Here is a 16,256-nt window from a genome sequence, read left to right as displayed (position 1 = left end):
TCAAAATTCACTTCCTTAAAGTTCTTTAAAATTCTTTATTTATTTGGAAATCATTTCGTTTGTTTGGCCACTTCATAGGGTCCAAATGCACGCACATGCTCCCGTATCCTGACCGCATTGATGGCAATAAAACCGCCCGCATCCTGCGGCACATATCCGCCATGAACGTCCATCGAAACGAGCTGTTCGTTGTACAGCGAACCGCCAGCCTCCGATGCTTTGCGGGCAATGGCCCGACAATAGCCGGGGGCCAGCTCTATGGTTACTTGACCATTGACCTTCTGCTCGGCCAGCTCAATGCATCGCTGGGCATAGATGGCCTCGGGACTGAACCAGAATCCATTGTAAACATAGTCGGTCATGCGATCGCGCAGAACTTGCTTGGTGCGCAGAACCTCGCGGTCCAGGGCAAACACCTCCAGATCCTGGTGGGCGGTGTAGAGGATGGTGCCACCCGGAGTCTCGTAGACGCCACGGGACTTGAGTCCCACATAGCGATTCTCGACAATGTCGATTCGCCCGATGCCATAGGAGCCTCCCACATCATTGAGGAACTTCAGCATCTCCAGGGGTGTGCGATAGTCGCGCTTGCCAGACAGGTCCTCGACAATGGTGGGCAGACCGTGCTCAAAATGAATGACAACACGGACGGGCTGTCGTGGAGCCTGCACCAATGGATCAACCGTCATCTCGTAGAGACTAGCCGGAGCCACAGTATTGGGGTCCTCCAGCACACCAGACTCGTAGCTAATGTGCAAAATGTTGGCATCGGTGCTCCAGGGAGTGGACGGCTTGGCGCTCACCTCAATGCCATTCGCCTGGGCATAGGCTATCAGATCCTGGCGCCCCTGAAAACGTCTACAGAACTCCACATCGCGCCAGGGAGCGATTATCTGAGAACGTTGAACTGATAGTCAAAAGGTAACCATAGGCATTGATAAGAATGGCTTATCAACCTGCTAGCAGACCCACCTTCAGATCCGGCTTAAGGGCATATGCGCACAGCTCAAAGCGCACCTGATCGTTGCCCTTCCCGGTGGCGCCGTGGGCCAGGTACTTGGCATCGTATTGACGCGCCACCTCCATCAGAGCCACGCTGATGCAGGGCCGTGCCAGCGATGTGCCCAGCAAATAGCGCTCCTCGTAGATGAGGCCCATCTGGATGGCCGGCCAGATGTAGTCCTCCACGAAAGACTGCTTCGCATCGACCACGATAACCTGAGGGTCGGAGAAGCAGTTAAAGATTTGTCCTCATCTCTGGGTTATCTCACCTTATTGGCGCCGATATTGAGAGCCTTCTTTTCGGCCGCTACAAAGTCCTCTTTCTGGCCAACATCAGCCAAGACACAGATGACGTTGTACTGCTGGTCCAGTAGCCATTTAAGAATGCAGCTGGTGTCCAATCCGCCGGAATAGGCCAAGATAACTGTTGCTCCAGTCATGTTCCGGTGATGTCTGCTCTCGCACTTGTGCCAATCTCTAACGGCGCGGCAATACTGAGAACCGTAGAGCTTCTCCGGCCTCCATTAAAGTGCAGGTAGTCAGTCTCTAATCGGAACCGACCTTATCAGCTGCCAAGGCATATTAGCGAATGGCGATAGCAGCTAATCTAAAAACTGTTTCAAAAGCAGTAGTTCCAAAAACCCATCCAAACCACAAAATGTAAGCAAACCGCTGGTGTGACCGTATACCGTATACGGTACTGTATCGTATAAAATCGTATATCGTTTCAATAAGGCCCTACTTCATATTCAATTTAGCTTTGGTCACATTGAACATATGTACGCTTTCAATTCGAGGAAAAAGGAAAACGCAAACCAAAAACTAAAATAAAATGAGTTTGTGTAAGTTTTTAGGAATTTGCTGGAACATACAAATGGATGCTAAGTTTTTTGATCATTCCCATAGACTCGGCGCTCTTCTGGACAGACCTCTTAAAGATGGTGCACAAAGCCAATTTAATTAAGGAGAATGCAGAGCTAAAACAGCAAATAAAAAACGATGTAAAGAAAACATTGCAGTGGAAATTCCCAAATACCTCGCTTCAGGTGAGATTGTTTGGCTCCCGCATAATGGGAGTGGGTGATTCCGAATCAGACCTCGATATATATTTAGTTATAGGTAAGTACTCCCCAATTTTTGTGTGTTCTCTTGATTATCTCTCCGTTCCCTGACAGGTAACTCTTCTGGAGTATATAACGAGAAGTTAACCCGGAAAGTACGTTTTAACCTTCGCACGATCGTAAGTGCGATCCTAGATAATAAAACTAAGTGGGAACTTACAGCCGTCCTAGATCGCACCTTTCCACTCGTCACTGTCCTCCATAAAGGGACAAACATTAAGTGCGACATAAACTTTCTGAACAGAATGTCTTGTGACCAGAACCAGTTGGTCAACTACATTTTTAAGCTGCAGCCCATTGGTGGGTGTTACCTAATGATCGACCAACGATGTGTTTAACTTCATTGTGATTCCTTTTCACAGCTCGCTACATGGTGATATTTCTGCGGGCCTGGTCCCAAAAACACGGCCTTAGCAGATGCTTTCGAAGCCATATCTTTATCTTGTTGGTGATTTTCTTCCTGCAAGTCCAGGGCCATCTACCAGCCATCAAAGATCTTCAGACTGACCTTGTTCCCAATGTTGCTCGTGAGTAGAAATGCTCTAGAAAATAACCATTTTATAAACTAAATATTTTCGTCTCCAAATCGCAGCATGGACATCAAACTTTCACGAATTTCCGTTGTCAAAGTTTGCTATGAAGGAAATTGGAGTGAACGAAAACAAAACTCGCCAGATCTTACACGAATTCTTCAAGTTGTATTCTACCTTTCCCTTTCACGAGCTGGTTGTTTGTCCCTATCTGGGAAAGCGTGTTATTCGCAAACAGCTAAAGGACTTAATGCCCCCATGGTAGGTTTTACAGATTGCACATTAAGTTATTTTAATATTATTTTTGGTTTAGTTTCAAGTATCCAGTCAAATCTCCGGTGTTCGTACAAGACCTGATACTCTTGAATCATAACAAGGGCTTCCAAATAAAGCAGCTGCAGATTTACGCGTTTCAAGACGAGTGCTGCGCTGAAATAGAAGATTATGATGATGATTATTATTAAAACATAAAAATTGATTGCACGTCCGTCCGACCGACGTAAGCGGCCACGCGTTCCGGTCTGGATTAACTCAAGACCCGTCTACAAATATTTTCACACACCACCAGATGGAATCATTTCTTTAGATTAAAATTACAAATATTCAAAAATCCATAATAAAATTGATTAACAAATGAGATTTAATTTGAATTAATTGCACTTGACCTCAACATCCGTACTAATTATTGCGGCTGTCAGTCTGAGAGGCAAGCGTCTCGCGGCCTTCCATTCCGGGAAGGAGGCGCCATTGACCCACAGCGGTCACGACTGGATGACCATGATGCGATTGAAAATTCAATTAATCTATGCTAAATCATTTACATACATTATAATCTAATTAGAGGGCCTGAAGCAGCTGGTATAAAAGGACCTGGCTCGTCCGGCAACGGAGAGGAGACCTCTGAAAATGCAGAACCACGTGCAGTTCCGTGTGGTCAGACTTCTGTTGCAGGCATCTGTGCTGCTGTTCGTCATCTGGCACCATTGTCGGGCCATGTAAGCTAGCCGAACATCGTAATCCTATTTAATGATTTATTTGATAATCTTTCCTTCCAGGGACCTTCAGACAAGGCCATGCCGAGAAGGCAGCGACGACATCACGCGATGTCCCAAAAGTTTTTTCACTCTGAGGAGGGACAACTGTGTGGAGCGACACTTTTGCTATCTGCAGGTGAATGAGACCTGTTTCGGCCAGGAGGAGAGTAGGTGTGCGCCTGGACTTACCTGTTCATGCAACAGGTGCATGAACTGCAACATCCACTATTGTGCCCTGGAACTCTGCACCCTACATGAGTATAAGAAACGCCTACCAAACCGCCTGCTGCCGTGGTTCAGACCTCGATGGTTGGAGCTGGCCGCCGACAAGTAACGTGACCCCAAATGTGCAAACAACCGCCAGTTGAACAATGGACCAATCCCTTCAGTCTCCTCATATGTTTATCAAAGTGTATCTAACAATTTGCAGCTATAAGCATTTAACAAATTAATCGCGAATAAATGACATGACCATCGTATTAAAAGCAGTACCCAGTACTTACTTTCTGTTAAGTAACCTTTTGATTTTTGTATCAATATACGCTTTTAATTTGGGAAATAGTAGGACTATTTTTGGCAGTCATCATTTAATAAAAATCTAATATAAAATAAAATAAAATGAGTCTGAGTAAGTTTTTAACAATTTGCTGGAACACAGATATAGATACTAGGCTTTCTGCATTCGCATAGACTCGGAGACCTTCTGGCAAAGCCTCTTGGAGCATGTGAGCATGGCCGATATCATTAAAGAGAACGAGGAGCTAAACAACCACATAAAAAATGATGTAAAGAAAACATTGCAGTGGAAATTCCCAAATACACCGCTTCAGGTGAGATTGTTTGGCTCCCGCATAATGGGAGTGGGTCGCTCTGAATCAGACCTCGATATATTTGTAGTTATAGGTAAGTACTATCATATTTTATATGTGTCTCTTGATTATCTCTTCGTTGCCTGACAGGTAACTCTTCTGGAGTATATAACGATAAGTTAACCCCGAACGTACATTTTAATCTACGCACGATCGTGAGTGCGATCCTAGATAATAAAACTAAGTGGGAACTTACAGCCGTCCTAGATCGCACCTTTCCACTCGTCACTGTCCTCCATAAAGGGACAAACATTAAGTGCGACATAAACTTTCTGAACAGAATGTCTTGTGACCAGAACCAGTTGGTCAACTACATCTTTAAGCTGCAGCCCATTGGTAGGTGTTACCTAATGATCGACCAACGATGTGTTTAACTTCATTGTGATTCCTTTTCACAGCTCGCTACATGGTGATATTTCTGCGGGCCTGGTCCCAAAAACACAGCCTTAGCAGATGCTTTCGAAGCCATATCTTTATCTTGTTGGTGATTTTCTTCCTGCAAGTCCAGGGCCATCTACCAGCCATCAAAGATCTTCAGACTGACCTTGTTCCCAATGTTGCTCGTGAGTAGAAATGCTTTAGAAAATAACCATTTTATAAACTAAATATTTTCGTCTCCAAATCGCAGCATGGACATCAAACTTTCACGAATTTCCGTTGTCAAAGTTTGGTATGAAGGAAATTGGAGTGAACGAAAACAAAACTCGCCAGATCTTACACGAATTCTTCAAGTTGTATTCTACCTTTCCCTTTCACGAGTTGGTTGTTTGCCCCTATTTGGGAAAGCGCATTTTTCGCCGAAAGCTAAAGGACTTAATGCCCCCATGGTATGTTTCACGGATTGCACATTTGGTTCTTTTAATATTACTTGTTGTATAGTTTCAAGTATCCTTTAAAATCTCCGGTGTTCATACAAGACCTGATACTCTTGGATCATAACAAAGGTCGGACTATAAAGCCGCATAATCTGTGGCACTTTCAGGACCAGTGCAGGAATATGGGTTATTGGAATATGAAGAAACCCCAATAGTACTGATTAAGACATAGCATCTGAATTAAAACATTTCAACTGGCTCTACGTCCGTCCGACCAACGTCTTTGCAACCACCAGAGGGAATAATTTTCTTTGATTATTATAAATATTCAAAATATCTAATAAAACTCTTTAAGAAACTAGATTTTATTTTAATTGATTACTTATGTATACTAGCTAACCCGGCAAACCATTTGTCGCAGTATTGTGAACTATTTCTGTTGCTCCAAACGATGTAATTTGGAAGCATGAATTGAATGCGCGATTGGACTTCCAGTACCGGTTTAAACAGGCAGTTGCTCCTTTCTGATGCGCAACACAAATCATTTGACTCATGTTTGAATTTGTGCGCATGACAATGCGGACATTCCTCGTCTATTCTACTTTCGGATGAGCGGAATATTATAAAATTTGGCTTGTACTTGAATTCGAGACAAAGAAACTATATAAACGTAGAGATTGTACCGAATAGGCAGATCTAGTAGTCCGAGGATTTTGATGACATGCCTTTATCGACTGGGAATGTTTAGTCTCTGCCCAGAGTCGTTTGAAACAACACCTCTAGAAATTATACACAAAACTCTGTGCATCCTATATTAGAACAAAATTAAATTAAAACTTATGTACATATGTATGTACATATATTGGTTCGTAATCCAAGCAGGCGTTGTTTTGCTATTTGATTTCAATATGTGCTTTTGCAATTGACAATTCAAAGGAAGCAGTAGTGCTGCCTAGCCTGTGAAAATAAAAAGAAAAGATAATAAATTATATTATTGATTTTGTTTGTTTGTTATTCATTTTGCTTGAATCCCCTTCATATGTTTGCTGCAGCTGCAGTGCTGCAATTTCGCCCAGGCTACAAATATAAAAGGTAAGGCATTTGGGCATAAATTGTTAGCCTAAAATGTTTGCCACCCACCCTCTCAATCACTCTTCCATGCACAAACGCATAGAGATACCACAGACGTGTGCTTGTATTTCTGCAAACCGCGGACCCTACCTATCGTTTATATACCTTTGTTTTGCCTATCGCGGCACGAGGCGTTTTGGTATATTTTAGCGCTTCTTTAAAACCTAAAAAACCTAAATGTGTGCAATTGCGTGGAAAAAACATATTTAACCAAAATAAAAGATAAAAACCATTGAAATGGACACTGCATCCGACAATAGCGACGATGAGGGGTCCATTGGCAATGGTGGGGGCGATTTTGGCATGGATCTAACCGGTATTCTCTTCGGTAACATTGACTCCGATGGCAGGCTGCTGGCGGACGACGAGAGGGGGCAGGGCTTTGATGCGGAGCTGCGTGAAAATCTTGGATCCCTGGCGAAGTATGTGTCTTGTAGTAATAAACATAAATATATGAACTTTAGCTAACGCTTGGCTTCAGGATGGGGCTGAATTCGTTGCTGCACGAGGTGATTGACACCAAAGATGCTGAAGCTTCCTCCTCCGACGATGAGGGCGAGAAGCAGCACGCCGCTTCGGATGCCAGCACCACAGCTGGTTTGAGTGTCTTCGATGCGTTGAAGGCTAGCGGGAAAAAAGGGGAAAACGAGGATGGCACCGTCACAGCTCAGGACGATGCCATCGATTACTCAGACATAACCGAACTCTCCGAAGATTGTCCACGCACGCCGCCAGAGCAGGTGTCATACGATGACGACCTAGAGGATGCCATACCGGCGTCCAAGGTTGAGACAAAGCCAAGTGAGTAATGCCCAAGGGCCCGTAATGGAGGAAGAGTCTCTGATGTGTCCATCCATATAGCCAAGGATGACAAGGAACTGATGCCGCCACCAAGTACTCCTCTGGGGCGGGTAGCTGGTGCCAGCGGGCCTGAAGAGGCCGTCGCCAAAATACCTGGCCCCGATGGCGGCGCTGCATCAGCCAGTAGTGAGCCCAAGGCCAATGGGGACCCCAAGGGTAAGCGCAAACATTTGTTAGTCTGTTAAGAGTGCGATTATGGATTGTGGTGTCCTTTCAAGACGACCGCAAACTGGACACACCCTTGGCCGATATCCTGCCCTCCAAATACCAGAATGTGGATGTCCGGAAACTCTTTCCCGACTTTCGGCCAAATAAAGTCTTACGATTTTCACGCCTCTTCGGTCCGGGGAAGCCAACAAGCATGCCCCAGATCTGGCGGCATGTCCGCAGGCGTCGAAGAAAACGGAACCAGTCGAGAGATCAAAAGGTACTGCTGCTGCATACCCCGAGCATGATTTGAGTGTTTTAAACATATCTCTCGCTTGCAATTAGATGTCGAACACGGGTGGCTCCGACTCCCCGAGCGACACCGAAGAGCCACGCCATCGCGGCTTCAGTTTGTTCTACGCCAGCGAGCCCACGCCCGCTGCTTGCATGTCCGATGATGAGGAGAAGCTGCTAAGCGACCTCAACCGCGTGGATGTGCGACAGGAGGGGCCCGATAATGGTGATAATAGCGATCAGAAGCCCAAGGTAGCGGACTGGCGCTTCGGACCGGCACAGATCTGGTACGATATGCTCGAGGTGCCCGAATCGGGCGATGGCTTCAACTACGGCTTCAAGATGAAGTCCACGGCTAACCAGTCGAAGGACACTGTCATCCCCGAAGACTCGGCCGTCGGAGGCAGTAGGCCAGAGGCAGTGGGCAGTGGTGGTGATAGCGAGAAGGCCCCCCTAGCGGAAGATGCCTTTCTGATGGTCTCCCAAATGCACTGGGAGGACGATGTCGTCTGGGATGGCAACGACATTAAGGCCAAGGTGCTGCAAAAGCTAAACTCTAAGACGAATGCTGCCGGATGGTTGCCTTCCAGCGGTTCCCGCACTGCAGGCGCCTTCAGTCAGCCGGGGAAGTCGTCGATGCCCGTGGGTAGCAGTGGCGGCTCCAAGCAGGGCTCCTCGGCAGCCAGCAAGAAGGCCCAACAGAAGTGAGTGCGAATCATGCAGAGAAGTACCAAATAAGCAATCGAAATTTCATTATATTTCATCCAGTGTGCAGAACAAACCCACCGAAGTGCCCGACGATACGTGGTACAGTCTGTTTCCTGTGGAGAACGAGGAGTTGATCTACCAAAAGTGGGAGGATGAGATCATTTGGGATGCCCAGCAGATGACCAAGGTGCCCAAACCGAAGGTTCTCACGCTGGATCCCAACGATGAGAACATCATATTGGGCATACCCGACGACATTGATCCCTCGAAGATCAACAAGAGCATTGGGCCGCCGCCAAAGATCAAGATACCGCATCCGCATGTCAAGAAGTCTAAGATTCTGCTGGGCAAGGCGGGCGTTATCAATGTACTGGCAGAGGATGCACCACCGCCGCCGCCCAAGAGTCCTGATCGGGATCCCTTCAACATATCGAATGACACGTGAGTGTGGGCAACCAAAGAAACCATAGCAATCTTGAATACTTATTTGGTTTTGTTCCTCAGTTACTACGCACCCAAGACGGAGCCATCGACCCTACGTATGAAAGTGGGTGGCGGGAATCTTATCCAGCACTCGACGCCAGTGGTGGAGCTTCGGGCTCCCTTTGTGCCCACGCATATGGGTCCAATGAAGCTGCGCTCCTTCCATCGGCCGCCGCTAAAGAAGTACTCGCATGGGCCGCTGGCCCAGGAGACGCACCAGAATGTCTACTCCCTGCTGAAGCACATCGTGAAGAAGGCCAAGCAGCGTGAGGTCGAACGGATAGCCTCTGGCGGTGGTGATGTCTTCTTTATGCGCAATCCCGAGGATCTCAGTGGCAAGGATGGGGACATTGTCCTCGCCGAGTTCTGTGAAGAGCATCCGCCGCTGATGAACCAAGTCGGGATGTGCTCCAAGATCAAAAACTACTACAAACGGAAAGCGGAAAAGGATAGCGGACCGCAGGATTATGTTTATGGTGAGGTGGCCTTTGCCCACACCAGTCCCTTCCTCGGGATCCTCCATCCGGGGCAGTGCATCCAGGCGCTGGAGAATAACATGTACCGTGCACCCATCTACCCGCACAAGATGGCCCCAAATGATTTCCTCATCATTCGCACCAGAAACAACTACTGGATACGGGCTGTCACGGCCATTTTCACCGTGGGACAGGAGTGTCCCCTGTACGAGGTGCCGGGACCAAATTCGAAGCGAGCCAACAACTTTACGCGTGACTTCTTGCAGGTGGGAATCCCGGACTTTGTTTGACTGCTCCTCCCTAAGCCACTCTGCCTTCCTTGCAGGTTTTTATCTATCGCCTATTTTGGAAGAGTCGCGACCAGCCCCGGCGCATCCGCATGGACGACATCAAGCGCGCCTTTCCCGCGCACTCGGAGAGCAGCATTCGAAAGCGTTTGAAGCAGTGCGCGGATTTCAAGCGCACAGGCATGGACTCCAATTGGTGGGTGATCAAGCCTGAGTTTCGGCTGCCCTCCGAGGAGGAGATTCGGGCAATGGTCTCCCCGGAGCAATGTTGCGCCTACTTCAGCATGATTGCTGCCGAGCAGCGTCTAAAGGTAGGCAACCTTTTCCCTCAAAAGAGTCTTAAACTTATTTTTCCATCCCGTTTTAAAAGGATGCCGGCTATGGGGAGAAATTCCTGTTTGCCCCTCAAGAGGATGACGATGAGGAGGCCCAACTGAAGCTGGACGATGAGGTGAAAGTTGCACCCTGGAACACCACGCGTGCCTACATCCAGGCCATGCGTGGCAAGTGCCTGCTGCAGCTGAGCGGCCCCGCCGATCCCACGGGTTGCGGTGAGGGCTTCTCGTATGTGCGAGTGCCCAACAAGCCAACAGTAAGGATTACAAGCCACACTCCCATCCCGTATCTAATAATCTTGTATCCGAAATAGCAAACGAAAGAGGAACAAGAATCGCAGCCAAAGCGTTCGGTGACGGGCACCGATGCGGATCTGCGTCGCCTGCCGCTGCAAAGGGCCAAGGAGCTGCTGCGCAAGTTCAAGGTGCCCGAGGAAGAGATCAAGAAGCTCTCCCGCTGGGAGGTCATCGATGTAGTGCGCACTTTGTCCACGGAGAAGGCCAAGGCCGGCGAGGAAGGCATGGACAAGTTCTCGCGTGGCAATCGCTTCTCCATCGCCGAGCACCAGGAGCGATACAAGGAAGAGTGCCAGCGCATCTTTGATCTGCAGAACCGCGTTTTAGCCAGCTCTGAGATACTGTCTACCGATGAAGCCGAGTCTTCCGCCTCCGAAGAGTCGGATCTGGAGGAGTTGGGCAAGAATCTGGAGAACATGCTGTCCAACAAGAAGACTTCGACGCAGCTTTCGCTAGAGCGGGAGGAGCAGGAGAGACAGGAGCTGCTGCGACAGCTGGACGAGGAGCATGGGGATGGGGCCAGCAGGGCCAAGGCCAAGGACGATGCCTCGCAGCAGCCACTGGCCAATCAGAATCAGGGCCGCATCCTCAAGATCACGCGCACGTTCAAGGGCATGGATGGCAAGGAGTACACCCGCGTGGAGACGGTCCGCCGGCAGCCCGTGATTGATGCGTACATCAAGATCCGCACCACGAAGGACGAGCAGTTCATCAAGCAATTCGCGACGCTGGACGAGCAGCAGAAGGAGGAAATGAAGCGCGAGAAGCGGCGCATCCAGGAGCAGCTGCGTCGCATCAAGCGCAACCAGGAGCGGGAGCGCCTCGCACAGCTGGCCCAAAACCAGAAGCTGCAGCCCGGCGGCATGCCCACCTCGCTGGGCGATCCCAAGAGCTCGGGCGGCCATGCGCACAAGGAGCGCGATCATGGCTACAAGGAGGTCAGTCCCTCGCGCAAGAAGTTCAAGCTGAAGCCAGACCTCAAGCTTAAGTGTGGCGCCTGCGGCCAGGTGGGGCACATGCGCACCAACAAGGCCTGTCCGCTGTATACGGGCATGCAGAGCAGCCTCTCCCAGTCGAACCCCTCGCTGGCCGACGACCTGGACGAGCAGAGCGAGCGGGAAACCAACATGGACGATGACGATCTGGTGAATGTGGACGGCACTAAGGTGACGCTAAGCAGCAAGGTGCTGCGGCGTCATGGCGAGGAGAACAAGCGGCGCAGCGGCATGGGCCTGAGCCTCAAGATGTCACGCGATGGCAAGAAGAAGCGACGCCTGGGCAATGACCTCCACTGCGACTACCTGCAGCGGCACAACAAGACCGCCAATCGACGGCGCACCGACCCTGTGGTGGTGCTTTCCTCTATACTGGAACTGATCCTCAACGAGCTACGCACGATGCCGGATGTGTCGCCGTTTTTGTTTCCCGTGAACTCGAAGAAAGTGCCGGACTACTACCAGGTCGTCACGAAGCCCATGGATCTGCAGACAATGCGGGAGTACATCAGGCAGCGTCGCTACACCAGTCGCCAGATGTTCCTCGAGGATCTCAAGCAGATTGTTGACAATTCGGCCCTGTATAATGGCGCCCATAGCGCCTACACCGTGGCCGCTCAGCGCATGTTCGAGAGCTGCTACGGGCTGTTCCAGCAGCGCGAGGAGAAGCTGATGCGCGTGGAGAAGGCCATCAATCCGCTGTTGGGCGATGACGATCAGGTGGCCCTGTCGTATATCTTTGAAAAGCTGCACGCTCAGGTGAAGCTCCTGAACGAAGCTTGGCCCTTCCTGAAGCCCGTCAACAAGAAGAATGTGAGGGACTACTACCAAGTGATCAAGCGACCCATGGATCTGGAATGCATGCAAAAGATCATCGATGGTAAGTCGAAGATCCCTTCCCTTCGGCTGCAAGCGGACTGAAGCATCGCTCTTTCTTTGCAGGACATGGCTATCACAGTCGGGAGGAGTACATGGCAGACATAGAGCTGATGCACGCCAACTCTTTGCAGTACAATGGACCTGAACATCGCTTCACCAGGAACTCCACTACCATACGGGCGTACGCACGAACCCAGCTGGAAGAGGTATCCCCACAATACATCCACGATGTATCCATTAAATTTCTAAGGCAATCTGTCGTTTAGTTGGCGGCCACTTGCATCCCGCTCGAGGAGAACATTGCCAAGACCCGAGAGCTGGCCATGGAGAATGCACCCGAACTGGATGAGGCCTGGGGCAATGATGATTACGATTTGCCGCGAGGCAGTCGGGGCAGTTCGCCCGGCGATGAGTATATCGATGTGGAGGGAAATGTGGGCGCCACCACAGCTGCCTCCATACACCGCAGCATGGGCTCCGATGGCCACATGTCGCATCATGCGACGCCAGCCCGAAAGGCGCCACGTCCGGCCGTGGGCGAGGTGAAACGTGGTCGGGGCAGGCCACGCAAGAGGCACAATACCATCGAGGAGGGTGAGTCCAACCCTGCTACGATTTATTTATGGAATTATCTCTCTGTCTCAGTATTTCTGCATACAAAACACACATACAAGTATCTACATTTACTCTTATATTACATATCTCTCTATCTCTGGTCTACTGTGAAACTCTATTGGTAATGATCTCTCACGCTTTCCTCTGCCCCATCAATATGAATATACTCTACAAATATACTTACACAACAAAGTGTATCCCCAGTATACCCGATACCGATACCCTCAACCCCGACTATGGTTATGGTCGCCCCACAGAGACGTGATCTGTTGAGCCTGCTTATACTAATACTCGAAATCATTGCCACTCCATTAGGAGTACCATATATTGGTATTCTTCTACTTGTATTTTGTATCAGATGTATTCAGGTAGTTTGTAGATATCATTATCATCCCAGCAATGCATGAATCTTCGCCATAAACTAAATAACACTTCAAAACAAAGTATATTTATAGGAACTTCGAATGTATTTGGAATACGTTAAGAAGAACTATTAATTTCCTTCAAAGATTATAGAACGTAACGACATTTAACTTGAAAAGTGCCTTGGCACGTGTTACAAGAGCTGTTAAGCTGTTTTGTGCAAGAGATGTGTTCTATAGTCTATGGTGCCACTCGCTTAATCGTTGGCTTTCCATTCAACGCCTCAGAGAAAGGCAGAAAAAAAGAGACCGACCCGACCCGACCCTCCCGCACTTCTTGCTTTTTATTTCCTTTTTGTTGTGAGAGCTCTTTCCTCTTCTAAGCGTATTACATGTATTGTGTGCCTCCTCTTAATAAATACTGTTGCCACACACATGCCACATGCCACAAAACTGCAAACAATACTTTTACTGTACTTTTTTTTAGTCAAAGCCCAGAATCCGGTTAAGCGTGGTCGGGGTCGTCCGAGGAAGGGTAGCCTAACATCAAACAAGAGTCAGGCGCAAGCTTACTTCCTGGATGAAGGTAAGCCTCAAACTACAGACTAACGGATTACAGACACACCTCACGCACACAAAAATATTTTTTGTTATTAATTTTTTATTAATTTACACATGAATTCAAAATTGATTTGCCAAAACACAGGACTAACATCTAACACAAAGCTTTTCATCTCTCTCTCTCTTAATTTTTGGATAATTTTTCGGCTTGCCTTTTAATTTTAGTTTCATATGCATTTGGTTGACTAATCCTTGAGCCTTGAGTTCCTTCCTTAAAATCGTGCATGATATATCCAGAGCTACAAAATCGAAATTACTTTTCATTTAACATGAGATTTCTTTTATGGTCGAGAACGCTAGAGATTTATATCCTTGCAAAGAGAAACTTGACGATAATCGAGCGATACCGATAATCAATAAAGCCGGGTCCGTACTTCTGTTTCTGTACAAATATATCACATGAACAAATTGATCAGTTCCTTTTTTTGCTATATAAAATACGTATAAAAATCTGCTTTAGGCAAAATCGATTTATATAGATCGATTGGGATCGATAATCCACATTTGTTTTCTCTGCAAGGATATTATCTATAGATTCGTTATCCCTCGAAGATGTCGTTCTTTCTAGTTCCCATTTCATTGATTTATTCGCTAACTTTTTGCTCACTCTCCCTCAGACCTGAATTTCTCCACCGACGAGGAGGATGACGAGGAAGAGGACTTCCAGGAGGTGTCCGAGGATGAGAACAATGCAGCCAACATACTGGACCAGGGCGAACGTATACAGGCCCCGGCAGATGGCATGGACTACATCGATCCGAAGAACATTAAGACGGAGATCGACATCGAGGAGCAGCAGCTGGCAGGTGGGTGGAGAGCCAGTCGAGCGCTGGTCGAATCTGTCTTTGTTTCTGTCTCTGTTTCAAGTTGATGATTGATAACTAATCGAAAAACTTCATTCGAACTTTGACTTTGTCTGGATTCTGTTTCTGTTTCCCGTCTCCGTTTTACATTCCTATCCGTCCACTTGCCCATCCGCCGCACCTGGGCGCAGAGGAGCCGTGCGGCGAGGATGACAGCCAGCAGGCGGCTGAAGCAATGGTGCAGTTGAGTGGCCTTGGGTTCTACGCTCAACAGCAGCAAGGTCTCTATTACCCCCAAACCACATACATATAAATGTTGTCCTGTCCCCTCGATGTCTTCCTTAAGCTCCGCTTGATCTTTACCCCCATTTTGTGTGTCCAGCAATTTATCGCATTTTTGTATGTCTTCCAGATGAGTCCATGGATGTGGATCCCAACTACGATCCCTCCGATTTCCTGGCTATGCACAAGCCGCGCCAGAATCTGGGAGAGCCCACCACCGCCCGGGGCGCCTTCTCGGACTTCATGGCCAACGTCCAGGACGACAATGGGCAGTACAATCCACCGGAGGCCAGCACAAGTGCCGCTGCCGCCGCCGCTTCCGCTGCAGGCGCACACGAAGATGAGTCTGGGGCCCTTCAAATGCCACCGGCCAGCACGCTCAACAACGGCATGGGCATTGAGGAAGATCTGGACGTGTCGGACAGTGACGAGGAGGACGATGGTCGAAGGCGCATCAAGCACGAAGTGTTTGACGACACCGAAACTGATGTGCACCAGTCGCAGGCCTCGCATCACTCCCATCACTCGCAGCCCTACCATGTGGACGCCTCAAACGAGCCCGTGATCGACTACCAGCAGCAGCAGCCAATGGGCTTCACGAGTTCCCAACAAGCAATGGGTTTTTCGGGGGCCCAGCAGGCGATGAACTTTGCGGGCGCTCAGCAACCAATGGACTTTACGGGCGCTCAGCAGCAAATGGACTTTGCGGGCTCCCAGCAGCAACAGCAGCAGATGGAATATCCGGTTGTACAGCAGCCAATGGATTTTGCAACCGCCCAGCAACCCATGGACTATCCTGCTGCCCAACAGCCAATGGACTTTCCAGTCCCCCAGCCGGGACTAGAGCATCAGCCACAGCCACAACAGCAACTAGTGCAGGGGGATAATGATTATGCCTGGACATTCTAGGGATGCAAAGGAGACCCCTAGAAAGGGGGCGCGAATAAGAGAAATATTTTTATTTTCATCCATTTGCGGAACAGAAAATGATCTTTAAACGGCTTAAAATTGTTTAAAATCGGTATGCCTTGTAAGGCCTTGGAAATTTAATCCGATAATCATTTCGTGTTCTATTGAACTTTAATTTTTTTGCAATATTATGAGTGGTGTATGGGGTGTTGCCAGGCCCTGACCGTTTGTTCTCTTTGTTTTTGTAATACGTGTTTGTTGATTAAGCTGAATTTTGTAAACCATATAATATACATTTAAGAAGAACGAACACCCAGAGATGAGTCTCTTGTTTCTGGGAGAGTAATTGTATAAATAGAAAATAAAAAAGTGATTCAACTCCGAGCTTTTGCAAGCGGAA

General features: G+C 48.4%; 5 protein-coding genes across 8 annotated transcripts; 4 read left to right on the top strand and 1 right to left on the bottom strand.

Annotated features, from left to right (window-relative positions):
* Positions 1 to 15: 15 nt before the first annotated feature.
* On the bottom strand, positions 16 to 1,492 carry LOC6591747 (argininosuccinate synthase). The gene is made up of 3 exons (XM_002016949.2): positions 1,272 to 1,492; positions 973 to 1,218; positions 16 to 893 (listed from the first exon to the last, which is right to left on the bottom strand). The coding sequence occupies exons 1-3, from the start codon at positions 1,440 to 1,442 to the stop codon at positions 51 to 53; spliced, it is 1,260 nt and encodes a 419-aa protein (XP_002016985.1). The 5' UTR covers positions 1,443 to 1,492; the 3' UTR covers positions 16 to 50.
* Positions 1,493 to 1,814: 322 nt separating this feature from the next.
* LOC113567429 (terminal uridylyltransferase Tailor-like) lies at positions 1,815 to 3,277 on the top strand. The gene is made up of 6 exons (XM_026995216.1): positions 1,815 to 1,844; positions 1,909 to 2,121; positions 2,178 to 2,423; positions 2,486 to 2,650; positions 2,716 to 2,914; positions 2,967 to 3,277. Exons 1-6 carry the CDS (start codon positions 1,835 to 1,837, stop codon positions 3,115 to 3,117), a joined length of 984 nt encoding a protein of 327 aa, XP_026851017.1. The 5' UTR covers positions 1,815 to 1,834; the 3' UTR covers positions 3,118 to 3,277.
* A 282-nt stretch (positions 3,278 to 3,559) lies between these two features.
* On the top strand, positions 3,560 to 4,175 carry LOC6604219. Its single transcript, XM_002029103.2, has 2 exons — positions 3,560 to 3,648; positions 3,709 to 4,175. The coding sequence occupies exons 1-2, from the start codon at positions 3,560 to 3,562 to the stop codon at positions 4,019 to 4,021; spliced, it is 402 nt and encodes a 133-aa protein (XP_002029139.1). The 3' UTR covers positions 4,022 to 4,175.
* Positions 4,176 to 4,286: 111 nt separating this feature from the next.
* Positions 4,287 to 5,727, top strand: LOC6604218 (terminal uridylyltransferase Tailor). Its single transcript, XM_026995062.1, has 6 exons — positions 4,287 to 4,315; positions 4,378 to 4,590; positions 4,647 to 4,892; positions 4,955 to 5,119; positions 5,185 to 5,383; positions 5,436 to 5,727. The coding sequence occupies exons 1-6, from the start codon at positions 4,306 to 4,308 to the stop codon at positions 5,584 to 5,586; spliced, it is 984 nt and encodes a 327-aa protein (XP_026850863.1). The 5' UTR covers positions 4,287 to 4,305; the 3' UTR covers positions 5,587 to 5,727.
* Positions 5,728 to 6,718: 991 nt separating this feature from the next.
* Positions 6,719 to 16,234, top strand: LOC6591745 (transcription initiation factor TFIID subunit 1). Of its 4 annotated transcripts, XM_026984667.1 has the most exons (16): positions 6,719 to 6,924; positions 6,984 to 7,303; positions 7,364 to 7,519; positions 7,582 to 7,790; positions 7,856 to 8,508; positions 8,573 to 8,953; positions 9,017 to 9,737; positions 9,797 to 10,069; positions 10,129 to 10,350; positions 10,408 to 12,265; positions 12,328 to 12,470; positions 12,531 to 12,858; positions 13,729 to 13,827; positions 14,480 to 14,668; positions 14,857 to 14,946; positions 15,078 to 16,234. In XM_026984667.1, exons 1-16 carry the CDS (start codon positions 6,740 to 6,742, stop codon positions 15,854 to 15,856), a joined length of 6,606 nt encoding a protein of 2,201 aa, XP_026840468.1. In that variant the 5' UTR covers positions 6,719 to 6,739; the 3' UTR covers positions 15,857 to 16,234. The 4 variants fall into 4 exon arrangements, with proteins under 4 accessions (XP_026840468.1, XP_026840470.1, XP_026840469.1 ...); XM_026984669.1 differs by lacking the exon at positions 13,729 to 13,827; XM_026984668.1 differs by lacking the exon at positions 14,857 to 14,946.
* The last annotated feature ends 22 nt before the right edge of the window (positions 16,235 to 16,256 follow it).

The sequence above is a fragment of the Drosophila persimilis genome, unplaced genomic scaffold, assembly GCF_003286085.1.
Source record: "Drosophila persimilis strain 14011-0111.01,24,50 unplaced genomic scaffold, DperRS2 tig00000000-arrow-pilon, whole genome shotgun sequence".
Taxonomy (NCBI): domain Eukaryota; kingdom Metazoa; phylum Arthropoda; class Insecta; order Diptera; family Drosophilidae; genus Drosophila; species Drosophila persimilis.
Note: the sequence above shows the minus strand (reverse complement) of the source record. Positions and strands in the feature narration are given on the sequence as shown.